Raw genomic sequence first — 14,715 nt, 5'->3', positions numbered from 1 at the left:
CACTAAATAATAATTTAAATATTAAATAAACCCAATAGGGTTGTTTTTACCCCAATAAGAATTAAACCTCTTAGTTGGGATCAAGTAAAAGGTACCATTTTACTATTAAAGAGGAAAAGGAAATAATTTTTAGAAAAACTGTATTTGATTAAAATTGAGTCTATGAGAGATGACTTTCCTGCAATTCAGAGCTTTCTGGATAACTGGTTTACGAATAATGGATCCCATACCCGTATATTCTTTCAATATAATGTTTATCATCTGAAGTATCTACAATGATCATCTGACACTTCACGAACAGACACATTACCAGACTTTTAAACAATATCCCTTTATTAGGTCCAACATATTATTACAGACATTAGGACTGAATAAAAGAACAATGTGTTGCATTTTTTTTCCAAATAAAGGTAATACATTAACATCTTTGTATTTCAGGATGGCTGTGTACAATCAAGTAGCATGGTTAATAAAACCGCAGGATGGATCACCTATTGAAAGAAAATAAAGAAGATGCCATTAGTGATATTACTGTATCTGTAAAATATAGAGGGGATAATTTATACACTGTTCAAAATATAAGGATATTTAAAATTCCATGAGCACAAAAAAGGACAAAGCTGAACACACAGTGCTTTTAAAGGGCACCAGTCACCCAAAAATTATTTCCCCAACCAATTGTGTAACCTATATTACAGTTGGGGTAAACAATATTTAAAAAAAAAAAAAAAAAAAGTCCCTAGCGAGCACCGGGAGGGAGTTCCTGGTGCGGGCTGCCATGCATTTATATAATGAGTGCTTCTCCCGGCATGCTTGTTATGCACAGTTGGGGGAAGGAAATCATTTTTGGGTGACTGGTGCCTTTAAACAGGGCATGGAACACAAAAGTAACTTATAAAATATCCTGTATCACTGTAATATGAGGATATTACAACACGTGTACTATGTGTACATACATATACATTTCTGTATGTTGGTTATAACAATATCAGAGTAAATCAGTGATTTTCCAACTTTTGCCAGTTCAAGCCCCCAAGGAGGTCCAATATTTTCTATATCAGTAACCAAGAATTCAGCCATAGCGCTAAGAAAATAAATTTCTCCTCAAATCATACACACGTGCTGAAGACTCATGAATACATTTAGGGGCCCATTTATTAAATCTCAATTTTTTCTGGTCAAACAAATTTTTTCGTTAAAAAAAAACAACAACTTTTTAGATTTACACCAAAGCTGCTAAAAATCTGAATTCAAAAATACACCATCTCAAACCTGTTGAGGTCATGTAGAAGTCAATGGCAGATGTCACTGAAGTTGTTCTACTCTGGATAATCCCTAAAATCCTGGGTTTTTGTCCGTTAATCCAAAAAAAAAAATTATTGCAGCGAAAACTCAAAATCAAGTTTTTATAGCGTCAATCGTACAATTCGAATTGAAGCTCTATTTTGTCGTGATGTACTGTCGTTCCGATTGTTTTGAAAAAAATTATTGATAAGCGAGTTAAAATTGTGGAAGGATAAAAAAAAAATAGATTAATTTGATCTTTAGTAAAATGTGCCCCATAGTCTACAAACACAGATTTCAAATGTATCTATAATGTGCATAGTTCTAGTTAACCCAAAACAAACAAGTTCAGTAGCCGTCACACAGAAAACTCCTGGAATACAGTAGACAGGACAATTCTTACCTATAAAGCTCATGCTTTATCTAAGCCCAGTTCTTCTGGGGTAGAGATACCAAGCTCGTCTAAAGTTGGTCGAAGCTCCTGAATAACATAGGGGTAGATTTCCTTGTGAGGTCCAGCCTTGTCCTGCAGAAAAAAAAAGTAAAATAGCTTTACTGTGCTGTAGAAAAATTACTAAGGCTAAATGGTTGCCAGTTGTGTATAACACATTAAACTGGTACAGATTCTAAGTAAAAACTTGATTATTTATACTCTGGGAACCATGGCAGTGAAAATATAATAATGGTGTAATTTACATTGAAATTTGTGAGCGTAAAAATCAAAATTACATCTTTATTACAGTGGATTTGAATATGCTGGGAATTTACACAAATTGGTCACATAATCACCATGCCCTCTACTGCATTTTGCAGTGTTTGTGACCAAAAATGCTTTACTGGTGGCAATTCAAATGAACATCAAAGGTAAGATGACTATGAAGATTTTCATTCATCCAAGTCATGGTATAGCTAGGAGTTACATGATACATTGGTAATCCTATCACAGTAACAACACAGAATCAACACCTCTGAATTTCAGATGTCACCTCTCTGAAGAGTTACAATGTGCCATTGTGATTGGATTAGTGGAAGAGTTTATATGCTGAGAATTTCCCACACCAGTCAGTTGAATTGAAGAAGCTGCTCGGATGAGTAGTGAAACGTTTTCAATAATTACGCAGCAAGTTCAGTTATTTTTTGAATTACTTATATTAGATATCAATGGTAAGGCATTTTCAATCCACGATGGAGGGGATTAAGCATCATGTGCCATTACACTAACAGGTGAGAATATATCTAGGGCTACACGGGGGCCAAAATCAGCTATCTGAAGTACGCTGGTTGATTTCAGCCCTACCGCAGGCTGTAACCTCCTCTCTCTTCTGCATTCAGAAGTGTTGAATCAGAAGTGATGCCAACCGATTCGGCAGATTTTGGCAAAGAACCACGAGTCTCTGCATTTTGAGGCAAAAGCCGCTAAAAGTATGTTCTCTCACTACCCCCCTCATTCAGTGAAGCCCTCATTGTAGTGATCCCCAAACCCGGCAAAGACCCCTCGCAATGCAGCTCGTACCGACCCATTTCCCTTATAAATACAGATGCTAAAATCCTTGCAAAAATCCTTGCTAAGAGACTTCAACGGTACATCATAGACCTCATTCATCCAGACCAATCAGGGTTTATGCCAGGTAGATCCACTAACATCAACTTGAGACGTCTATATACCAATGTCGAGGTAATGCACGACAAGACGGGTACAAGAGCTGTAGCCTCCCTTGATTCGGCCAAAGCATTTGATTCCATTGAGTGGTCCTATCTTTGGGAAACTTTACGCAGATTTAATTTGGGTGACCAATTCATTAGATGGATTCAATTACTATACCAACGACCGACGGCTAGGGTGAGGGTCAATGGTCTCATATCTGCCCCATTTCAATTACATCGAGGTACTAGGCAGGGCTGCCCCTTGTCGCCATTTTTATTTGCTTTAGCCATTGAACCCCTGGCTATAGCCATCCGGGAGTCTCCTCAAATCGCTGGCTTAACTCTTGGCCCAATCACGGAAAAAATTTCCCTATATGCAGACGACATGCTCATATATCTTGCCGACACTCAGGACTCCCTCACTGCCCTTCTCACGGTGGTAGGACAATTTGGTGTATTCTCAGGTCTTAAGGTTAATTGGAACAAATCCATCCTTTTTCCCATCGACCAACAACCTACTCCCCCTCTCCCCCCCGATGCACAGCTTATGTGGGCACAGGAATTTAAGTACTTGGGTCTAAATATACAAGTGGACTTGTCCACCTTCATACAGATCAATCTCACTCCAATACTTACTAAACTCGAGGCAGACCTCCGACACTGGGCTAACCTCCCTCTTACGCTGTGGGGGAGAATCAACCTTATCAAGATGATTTACCTCACTAAAATCCTATACCACCTACACAACGCTCCTACACATATCCCTAGCTCGGTGTTTAAAAAAATTAATCATCTTATTCTCCCCTTCATATGGAACCAAAGAGTACCACGACTGGCCTGGGAAAAGTTGACAGCTGATACAGGAGAGGGAGGTCTAGCCCTGCCCAATTTCCATTTATACTATCTAGCATCCCAGATCTACTACCTACACTGGTGGCTTCACCCGGACCCATACAACCCCAATATGGCTCTGCAAGCCAACATAGCAGGGTCATTAGAAAGTCTCAAGAATCTACCGTATCGCACACTTACAGATATGGGGACCTTACCTTCCACCATCGTCACTCCCCATAGAGCGTGGTGTCAAGGGTTGAAACGGCTTAAAAAAAAACCCCCTGAGACTAATCTCCTCCCTCCCGCTATGGGGCAATGCCAATCTTCCACATTTTCGTAACCTAGATGACTTTCTTTACTGGCCACGAAGGGGAATCAAATTTCTTGGAGACCTACTAATAAATAACACATTCCTCTCGTTCCAGGAGCTCCAAACCAAGTGTGCTCCGCTTAGCGTACCCATGTTTAGATATTTTCAAATTCGTCAACTATTCAGGGCACAATTTGGCACTCTCTCACCAGAGTTGACTACACTGGCGATGGAAGAGTCCCTGGCAATGGAGCGGCCCCAAAAGTTAATATCTAAATTATACCACAACTTATTAGCGAGTGTCCCCCCTCCATTCCACACAGCACAAACTAAATGGCAACTACTTGTACCTGAGCTAACTCAGGATGACTGGGAGGAAGCCACCGAGTCAATGTATACCAACTTGATATCCGTGAGAGATAAACTGATTCAATACAAAACATTCCATCAAATATATACCACCCCGTTAAAACTCAAGGCCATGGGTAAAAGAAACGATGACAGCTGCCCTAGATGTGGTGAGATGGCTGCGAACTTTCTCCACATGATCTGGGCGTGCCCCATGATAAACGCATATTGGTCCCAGGTAATGGCTGTCCTAGCAAATACCCTAGATTTTCCTCGGGTGAACTCACCCCAAGTGTGTCTACTGGGGATAGTGGAACAATTAGTACCCATTGCTCATGTAAGAGCTAGGTTTCGAGCCTTGCTATACTATGCTAAGAAATGTGTTATTATGCATTGGATGGGACCCAACCCTCCCACCACGGGCTCCTGGATAAAATTAGTGGACGAGGCCATTCCCTTGATTAAGCTTACGCATGAAACTAGAGGTACAGCAAGTACATTTGATAAAATATGGAGCCCCTGGTGGGAGTCGGGCCCAGGTCTGCAGTCAAGGAGTAACTGGACTACGGATTAGGATGCCCCTCAGATGATTCATATGGACTGCATAGTAAGTTGTTATGCAAAGAGAGAACTAGCATGTACCAAGCATGATATTGTAATTGTGTTGACACAGAAATGTTTAACACTGTTTAATGTTGTGAATGTTTTAAGTGTTTAAATGAATAAAGCATTACCTTTAAAAAAGTATGTTCTCACCACTTCCGATTCAACACTGAATGCGAAAGAGAGAGAAGGTTACAGCCCATGATAGGGCTAGGATCAACCAGCATATTTCATCTGATTTTGGCCCCTGTGTGACCCCCGTCTAAGCCTAAGGTCCAGAAATCAGCCTGCTGGCTCCCAAGCAAATACACTAGGCGGATTTCAGCATAGAAATGTGAGACTGGCATTTTGAGCTGAAATCTGCTGAGTGTATTTGCTCTGGAGCAGACACAAGGCTTCCAGATGCAAACAGAGAAGAGGATTCTGCTAGCGTCAGGGGCTGAAGGCTGATTTCTGACCTAGCGTTAGGCCAGGGCCAGATGACGTTGGATCCACTGCCCGCTGATGTTCCAGCTCTGTCTGCACCCGGTAGCAGTTTCCGCTTGGGTGCAGACAGATGGGTGGATTTTGGCTCCAAAATGGGACATTTTGCATTTCGCAACAAAATCCCCCTGCAGAAAGACAAGGGAGCAGAAGGACAGCAGATTCTCCACTTTGGTAAGGATCGTCTGGCCCTAGCCTTATATAGCTCAGGCACCACTATTTGTATGCTTATCAGTGTAAGATAGACATCTTCATTCAGAAATAGCATCTCTAATAAGGAAATGCACTTTACTTGGCAAGCTTGTCAGATACCAGTGAAGACTAGGGATGTAGCGAACGTCGGAAAAAAAGTTCGCGAACATATTCGCGAACTTGCGCAAAAATGCGAGCGGTTCGCGAACGGTTCGCGAACCCCATAGACTTCAATGGGAAGGCGAACTTTAACATCTAGAAAAGACATTTCTGGCCAGAAAAATGATTTTAAAGTTGTTTAAAGGGTGCAACGACCTGGACAGTGGCATGCCAGAGGGGGATCAAGGGCAAAAATGTATCTGAAAAATCTGCCTGTGTGTGCTTGGAAGAGATAGTGTAGGGGGAGAGCTGTTAGTGATTTCAGGGACAGATGATAGTAAGCTTGCTGGCTAGTAATCTGCTTGATACTGCTCTGTATTGGAGGGACAGAAGTCTGCAGGGATTTGAGGGACATTTTAGCTTAGGTAGCTTTGCTGGCTAGTAATCTACTGTTCTCTTTAAACAACTGCCATACGTTGACCTTGTAGGCATTGTTTGCCCAGTTTTTTTGGACGCAGCCACTGAAGCACAGTTGCCAGAAAAAATATGCCATATAAATGCTGAAAATAGTAATTTTTCGCCATACGTTGACCTTGTAGACATTGTTTGCCCAGTTTTTTTGGACGCAGCCACTGAAGCACAGTTGCCAGAAAAATTATGCCATATAAATGCTGAAAATATAAATTTTTTTGGTTGCAGCCACTGAAGCACAGAGGCCAGAAAAATTATGCCATATAAATGCAGAAAATATGCATTTTTTTGGTCGCAGCCACTGAAGCACAGTTGCCAGAAAAATTATGCCATATAAATGCTGAAAATATAAATTTTTTTGGTTGCAGCCACTGAAGCACAGAGGCCAGAAAAATTATGCCATATAAATGCAGAAAATATGCATTTTTTTGGTCGCAGCCACTGAAGCACAGTTGCCAGAAAAAATATGCCATATAAATGCTGAAAATAGTCATTTTTTGCCATATACGTTGAGTCAACGTATGGCAAAAAATTACTATTTTCAGCATTTATATGGCATATTTTTTCTGGCCTCTGTGCTTCAGTGGCTGCGGCCAAAAAAACTGGGCAAACAATGCCTACAAGGTCAACGTATACACTACTACAGCGGTGGATACGGATTACGTAAAATATATTATGGCTGCTTGAAAAAAGTCACTCCGGTGTTTTTTCTGGAGACGGTAATATTATGGATATTTAGACAGAATGTGAACAAGGTCACACAGCTAGATGGCGGGTTGAAGAAAACAGTGTGCAAATAATACCTACAGGGCAAATAATGCCTAAAAGGTCAACTTATACACTACTACAGCGGTAGTAAAATAAAAAAAGTAAAATAAAAAAAAAATGAATATTAAAAAAAAAAATTAAAGTTGGTGCTGCTGAACTACTAGGAGCAGCAGATTAGCACACCAGTCCCACTCCCCAACACTGCTAGACTAATAGCACTGGGCTCTTATAGTAGTAGTAGTAGTAGTAGTAAAACAACAAAAAAATAAATAAAAGCAGTCCTTACAAGGACTACTGTTATTGCAGCAGTCAGCAGATGAGATCAGAAGCAGGACAGCTGCCCACTGCAGCTACATACAGAGCACTGCAGTAGAAGGTAGATTACTAGCCAGCAAAGCTACCTAAGCTTAAATGTCCCTCAAACCCCTGCAGACTTCTGTCCCTCCAATAACAGAGCAGTATCAAAACGATTACTAGCCAGCAAACTTTCAACTGTCCCTGAAATCACTAACAGGCAGCAGCTCTCTCCCTACACTATCTCTTCAGCACACACAGGCAGAGTGAAAAAACGCTGCAGGGCTTCGGTTTTTATAGGGAAGGGGAGTGGTCCAGGGGAGAGCTTCCTGATTGGCTGCCATGTACCTGCTGGTCTGGGGTGAGAGGGCAAAAAAAAGCGCCAACAATGGCGAACCCAAAATGGCGAACGTCGCGCGACGTTCGCGAACTTCCGGCGAGCGCGAACACCCGATGTTCGCGCGAACAAGTTCGCCGGCGAACAGTTCGCGACATCTCTAGTGAAGACAAACAAATCCCATAGAAATAACAAAATGCCTCACCTTCACTGCTTCTAGGATACGAACAGCACTAGCAAAGTCATTTAACCTACGGCACGCCCTCAAAGCAGCATCAATTATTTTTGGTTCTGGAACCAGATCATAACCGATGAGAGTGTTCATGCCTAAAGAGAAAAGGAATTCATTAATTTACTGTACTCTAGTGTTAAAAGCAAGTCAAAACAGAGATAAGAGTTTTGCATTATATCATTAAGGAAAATGTTGTAAGGTTTTACTATTAGAGATACATGATCTATTTTTCAAAAACCCATTATCCAGAAAGCTTAATATGGAGATGCCAATTCTGACTGTGTACTATTTAAAGAAACAATTTTGCATTTTGGACAAGTTAGCATTATCTGTGCCTAGAGATCTTTAGATTAGCATAAATCAATGTTGATGGCAAGGCAATTCTAATTTTTATTTTTTAAATGTTTTTCATGGAGCTTCTGATTACAACAACATCCCCCCCCAATCCTTATCAATAAAAAAATGTCCCCAGCATTCCGGATAAAAGATTCTATAAGCTGTACCCCCCACAAATAATTTTATTTTTTGTTAGCAGTCTAGAGCTATTTTCAGTTTAGCAAGAACTAATCATTTAAACCTAGTTTAAAGGGAAAGTTCACCATAACAGTTTTATACATTATTATATTAAAATTGAAGTGTTCATCCACCAGAAACCCATTAAGAGGTCAGTCCCCTATATGAACAATGAATTCAAGTCTCAAATTCAATCTTATTTTGGGTTACTAAGGTAACTATGTGTAGCTACAAGACAGCATTTCAAATCCGTGTTGGAAAAGGGAAAAATATAATTTAAACAAATACAATAAAAAGTGTTTTGGAGTTCCTTGTAAAGACTAGTAAGGTACATTTTATGGTGAACTTAACCTTTAATAGTTTAAAGTTTAACATAACTGTTACAGATAAAAGTCTAGATAAAAGGTTCTAGAAGAAAGACAATTTGACCATCATATGTAAAAAAACTTACTGATCCATGTTTGCTGGCAGGTGAATATGCAGAAACACATACCAGGTGAAACCTAAGGGCAGGTTTAAGAACCAGTAAACTAAACATAAGAATTCCAAAAACCAAGCTTATCTAGCAGTGATAAGACTGGGCTTTCACATCATTGTCTCCTAATAGCACAAAATAACTGCTATGGGAAATCATCCAGTGTAAAATGTACCTTACAAGATGTATTCCACTAGTTTTAAGTGACTATTCTTATTTAGGCCATTATGGTTCATTCTTACAGTTAGATTAAAGAAAATATTTCATTAAAGCATAACAATGTTTCAGGTACCCTATTTCAACCTTTTCTTGGTACATGATATATTGTTGCAGTATTAAGCCAATATGGTGTTTGTAGCAAGCAATGCTGAAAGCAGTACAATGGTCATGGGCAGCATTTGAGATTACAGGGACCTCACATGATTCCCCAGAAGTATTGTACTCTATACTTCCTGTTGGTAACAAACCAACACAATAGCCTTTAACAAACAAAAGACAATTATTTTTTTTATTTGTGCAACTATCATGGCAACTCAGCTAAAAATGGCAACCTGTTATCTATAAAATGGCAACCTGCTGGATCTACTTTGCATTGCTTGTACAAGTTTATCTCTGTTGTCACATTTTTCACTGAGCAAGGAAATGGCACAGGAAGAAACCTTTTTTTTATATTTCAGAGCTATACATATGAGAATAGCATGTAAGCTTCCTGAACGTGAAACATAAAGGAAAACATTTTTACCCCAAAAGCATCTCCCCATATACTACAATGCTATATATTTTGTATTGCTTAAAGGAAATTGCAATTTCGTGAAGGACAAATAGGTTAGTCACCGCATCCATGAATATAAGCATGAGTGTGTGTGTAGTTCATTTGATTTGCTTCTGGAAAAACTGATGCCAAAGAATTATCAAAATAATTAATCTAAGTATGTCTATTGTCAGTGTAAACACCAGATGAGCTGCTAACTGGAATCTGAGCATTTAGAAAGCAAGAAGTGGGCAAATACAAATTATTTCAAAGTGATCACTGTGATTAGCAGATAAAGCGCTGTACATTGTCAGATGCTTTTTCACAATTGGTCAATATCACCCACTATTTATGTTATTTAGCTACCAAAAATACCTGAAAGGCAGATCAAATTTTTACAGGCAAGTTAAAAAAAAGGAGAACTACTCATAGTGTGGTTGTGATGAAGCATCCTTGATTTAAACAAAAATGGCAGCATGTTTACTAAGAATATAAATGCAGTCTTCCTTCATAACAGTCACTATTAAGATTGAGCGAAATCTCACCTTTTCGCAATTCCCAGGCATCAATATCTGGCTTGTTGAAGTATGTCACCCAGCGAGCATCAAACTCCTCATCTGATTCATGTTTGGCATGTGAATAACAGCGAGCAGCTACTGCAGCTGTAAAAGGAGATTAAGAAAATGGAGTTAAAGCAAGAAAAACAATGATATTTCTTCCTATAGAATCATTTGCAACACTTTAAAATTCAAATATCTTAATATAAAATGTTTTTTTTATGTATATGACAATTGCATAAGATTATCTGGATAGTTCCCCTTTAACCATTACAGACTGTAAAGTCTATTGTGCTGACAAAGTAAAAGTATACAAGCACCTTTACTGGTCTATAGGAAGGACTCCCCAAGCCAATGCTCAAGCCATCTTACAGGTCAAACATCATCTTAAGCTGGCCATAGATGCAAAGAGCCGATCGTACGAATCATCGTACGATCGGACTTTCCCATCTCCCGACCCGCCACTAACCATTCAGATCAAAGTCTTACCAGTCAGATTAGTTAAAGAACAGATCAGCAATGTTCTGCCCCTGACAGCAATCGTACGATATCTATGTCCAACCAAAGCTAGTCTCCCACTGAAAATCGTACAATCGGCAATACACGCAGAGATATCGGCAGCCGAATTTTCTAACCTGTCCGATCGACCAAACGACCGATCTCCGCCAGACGAAAAATGTCGGGACTCTCCACACGCGGTCCGAAAATCGTACGAATCCTCGATTCGTACGATCAGATCTTTGCGTCTATGGCCAGCTTTACAGGTCAAACGAGAGACTTCTTAAGATCCACCCCCCCACACAAACTTTACATCATGATTACAAACAGATGTTTAACTATGCTGGTCTGCAGTGTTGTAACAGCTCCCCTATGCTGCTGAGCCACTTATGTAAATATCCCTGCTATATAAACTTAAATTACCATGGATTACGTTGCCAGCACACTAGACACTGCTTCAAGTTCATGCAACAATTTTTCCGCCACATGTCATTACTGATCTCCACTTCAGTCTTTTGATCTGGTATCCTCTGCCTTCTTTGTGCCCCTCACACAGTACCTCCAGGCACAATGAATGAAACAAACAACAGGGGGAGACAGCAAAAGTGAGCACAAATATGGGGAAAGGTTCAGCAATTTTAACCCTTAATATATGCAGCTCTTTAAAATGTTGGTCTTTTAACAAAATGTTGCAGAGAAAACCTATAGGCTACTAATAACAAACTTTAAAATGCCCTCTAAGTCAGTATTTGTTAAACTTATCCTTGGGAATTCAGAGTACCTATGCGAGTTCGTTTTCAACACAATAACTGGTTTACATTTGTTCTGTAATTTATTTAAATTTCTATTACCTATGGCATTAGTGTGCTATTCATTGGTTGCAAGCCAGCTAGGAGTGGAGGTCTAACACACAAAAGGGTACCCTGGAAATAACACAAGGAAGGTACAGGTATGGGATCTGTTATCCGGGAACCCATTATCCCGAAAGCTCCGAGTTACTGAAAGCCTGCTGACTCCATTTTATTCAAATAATCCCAATTTTCAAAAACAATTTCCTTTTCTCGAATAATAAGAGTACGGTGTACTTGATCCCAACTAAGATATAATTGATCCTTATTGGAAGCAAAGTCAGCCTGTAGGATTTATGTAATGTTTACATGATTTTCTAGTAGACAAATATTAGAGAAAGATCAGTTATCTGGAAAACCACAGGTCCTGAGCATTCTGAATAACACTTGCCATGACTGTATTAGCTTTGGAACTACTTTGGATTGGTGCACCCTGTTACGTTGCACTTTATTCAGAAAAGAAAAAGTTAAAATAAATTGCATTTTGGTGCATTTATAACTATATATCCATTTTGCATTTATAACGGATATATACAAACTAGACACCGTAATAATTAATCAGCTTAAGCAAGGAGTTTGCTTTTTGTCTGCACTCAGTAATTTGATGAGTTGTCAGGCTTCTCAAATTCATTATCAAGGGCATACTGCCCACCCACCTCTATCACAAACTAAAACTGTAGCATTTAAATTAGGTTTAAACCTTCTAAACACCTAATTCTTGAGGTTGTGCACATATTATTTATCTGTCTTGGTCCGGAAGTGGAACACAGCTAAACTGGGAGGATCCAGCTCTCCTTCACAACACAAACTAGTTCTTCAAAGTCACCTTTGCTTCCGGGTTTCACACACACACACACACAGCCCCATCAGCTGCTTTTATAAACACACGTACGACTGGTTAGAAATACTTACAATGACAAACAGAAGAAATGACTGTGTTCTAAAAAAAAAAAAAAAATCTATAAACTATGCATATAGATACACAAATGCAAATCTGAAATACTAGATCTCATTTATACTAAAAACTGAGCCGATTAACTTTCAAGCACAAAATATACAAATAAAAGAATGGATGGGTCAAGACAGCATTAATGAAGAGCCCTCTAAGGCTGCTACTACCAGATACACTAATAACCACATTATGATAAGAAGGTACAATAAGCAGAGGTTTTAATACACAGCAGCGATAAATGCGATATCTTTATTGCACAATGGATTTTCTTGTAAGAAAGCACATATAAATACAATACCAAAAAAAAAAATCTTTTAACTGTCTGACCCAAGTCCATAACTTGTTGAATTATTCTAAATACGAACAACAAGGATTAATAGAAGAAAGTACACAATTACACATTAAAAGCAAGTTTCTACTGTAGATACTGCTAAAAATGAACAGGTCTTCCATCATTTTACTGGCAAAGAGCAGCCTGACTGAACTTGACATAAAAGAGCCAACAATTCGCCACTGATTTGTTTAGAATATCAAGTCAAAATAAATGTGTTTAAAGGATCACTGGAATGAAGTTTTAAATGCAAAAGCCACTTGTATGCTAAGGCTCCGTTCACAAGAAGTTCACCTTGCGGCCCTCCAGTTCCCAGGACTAAGGGGAGACTGGAAACCGTTTAATAGGTGCATGGCAGACCCTGCTTTTTTACAATTAGAATCATCTTTGGGCTGAGTAATGAATAACTATAAACTGGAGATGCATTGTGCTGCTGTGGAAGCCTGGACACTATCATTTGCACATTATTCAGGAAAGTTTTCGTTTCCAAGCAGCTATTCCTAATGTTAGAATGACATATCCCACCCTTGTGCTTTTGTGGTATATAAGTATATAAGAGGGATTGAACAGACCAGACCTTGCTTATTACAGGGTGAAAGCTCATGTGTTTGAGACCAGATTGGTTAGTAGAGACTGGACATCTATGCATCTCATTTCTTTAGTAAAACAGAGCTCCCTATCAGACTGGAATTTGCTGAAACAGAATAGCATCACTGCACAGATGAAAAGCCAGAGCCTTGATATACATCAGCCAGGAGCATGAGCATTCTCACTGCCATTCCCAAGCTGCTGCACTGCGATTCCAACAATCCTCTAGTACAGTTGTGCAGTGGCCGAGGGGCCACCGGTGGGAGATTCCTTGCTAGGTTACTACAAGTCATACTTATACAGCAACTAGGCCGCACTCAAAGCCTGCCTCGGTCATTACAAGGGCAATGCAACGGGCGGCTCCACTCAGTTGAGGGAATTGATACCGGCAAAGCTGAAGGAGGGGCGGAGCAGCAGAATTAGTAGAGCTTCGCTTCATTAGACGGTGGGAGCAGAATGAAGCAGGGCTGCCCACACAGTAGGAATATTCGGCACGTCAGGCTATAGGACAGAGCAGAACTCAGGGGGCGCCCATGTCCTACCTCTGACCTCAAGGGCACATCGGGCGGAAGGAAAGACGGAAGCCCTGACACAAATATCGCGCTCTCACCTGGGGAACCGGCGGAGACCGGCTGCAGACGGCAGCGGGGAAGGCTACGAAGTCCAGAGGAAACACAACGTCTGAGGAGAGCGGCTCCCAACATGGCTGCAGCGAAGCGGTGTGTAAGGTGACTAGAAAGCGGGTTATCACAGCCGGAAGAAAGAGGCACGCGCACACTGCACGCTCGCTCTCAACCACGCTCCAGCACTGACACACACAAGGGGAAAGAGAGGCGTGGCTTCACCATGAAAATGTCATCGCACCATAGAGTAGTGCCGGCAGCAACGTGAGGACTTTGAATGAGAGCGCCACGCACAGGCTGGCCTGCGAATTATCGAGGCGTTGACATAGTTCGGTGGCGTAATTCTAAGGGAAGCCGACCCCTCGCCTGCTAGAGCTCAAGTAAATGTCAATCACTCACTGTCCTCTGCTCAAAAGTCTCTAGTAGCAGTGTGCCTTATAATGAAACAGAAATAGTGTGTTGGGAGAATAGAATTACGAACATGTTTAGCAATTGATTAGCAAAATAAACTGTCTTTATAGCTGGCTATACTATTCTTGTTCACATTAAATTGGTACAGTGGCTCTCCATAAAGCAGCCCTGTCATTTACAAATTGTACCTCCCAACTGTCCCTTTTTCGGAGAGACAGTCCCTCTTTTGACAGTTCAACCCGTAGTCCCTCATTTGTACTGGAAAGTCC

General features: G+C 40.3%; 1 protein-coding gene across 1 annotated transcript; it reads right to left on the bottom strand.

Annotated features, from left to right (window-relative positions):
• Positions 1-312: 312 nt before the first annotated feature.
• cox5a.L (cytochrome c oxidase subunit Va L homeolog) lies at positions 313-14,262 on the bottom strand. Its single transcript, XM_018252933.2, has 5 exons — positions 14,023-14,262; positions 10,184-10,300; positions 7,873-7,994; positions 1,688-1,810; positions 313-491 (listed from the first exon to the last, which is right to left on the bottom strand). Exons 1-4 carry the CDS (start codon positions 14,114-14,116, stop codon positions 1,697-1,699), a joined length of 447 nt encoding a protein of 148 aa, XP_018108422.1. The 5' UTR covers positions 14,117-14,262; the 3' UTR covers positions 313-491; positions 1,688-1,696.
• Between the last annotated feature and the right edge of the window lie 453 nt (positions 14,263-14,715).

Source organism: Xenopus laevis, chromosome 3L, assembly GCF_017654675.1.
Source record: "Xenopus laevis strain J_2021 chromosome 3L, Xenopus_laevis_v10.1, whole genome shotgun sequence".
Classification (NCBI taxonomy): Eukaryota; Metazoa; Chordata; class Amphibia; order Anura; family Pipidae; genus Xenopus; species Xenopus laevis.
The sequence above is the reverse complement of the archived record's forward strand: the minus strand, read 5'-3'. Positions and strand labels throughout refer to the sequence as shown.

What these genes read in the sequence shown, in the direction of transcription:
- cox5a.L (XM_018252933.2), bottom strand. Translation starts at nt 14,116, where the DNA reads ATGTTGGGAGCCGCTCTCCTCAGACGTTGTGTTTCCTCTGGACTTCGT. An exon ending in GGTCTCCGCCGGTTCCCCAG is followed by an intron (nt 10,301 to 14,022) that starts GTGAGAGCGCGA and finishes CTCCTTTTACAG; the next exon opens with CTGCAGTAGCTGCTCGCTGT. An exon ending in TGCCTGGGAATTGCGAAAAG is followed by an intron (nt 7,995 to 10,183) that starts GTGAGATTTCGC and finishes TTTTCTCTTTAG; the next exon opens with GCATGAACACTCTCATCGGT.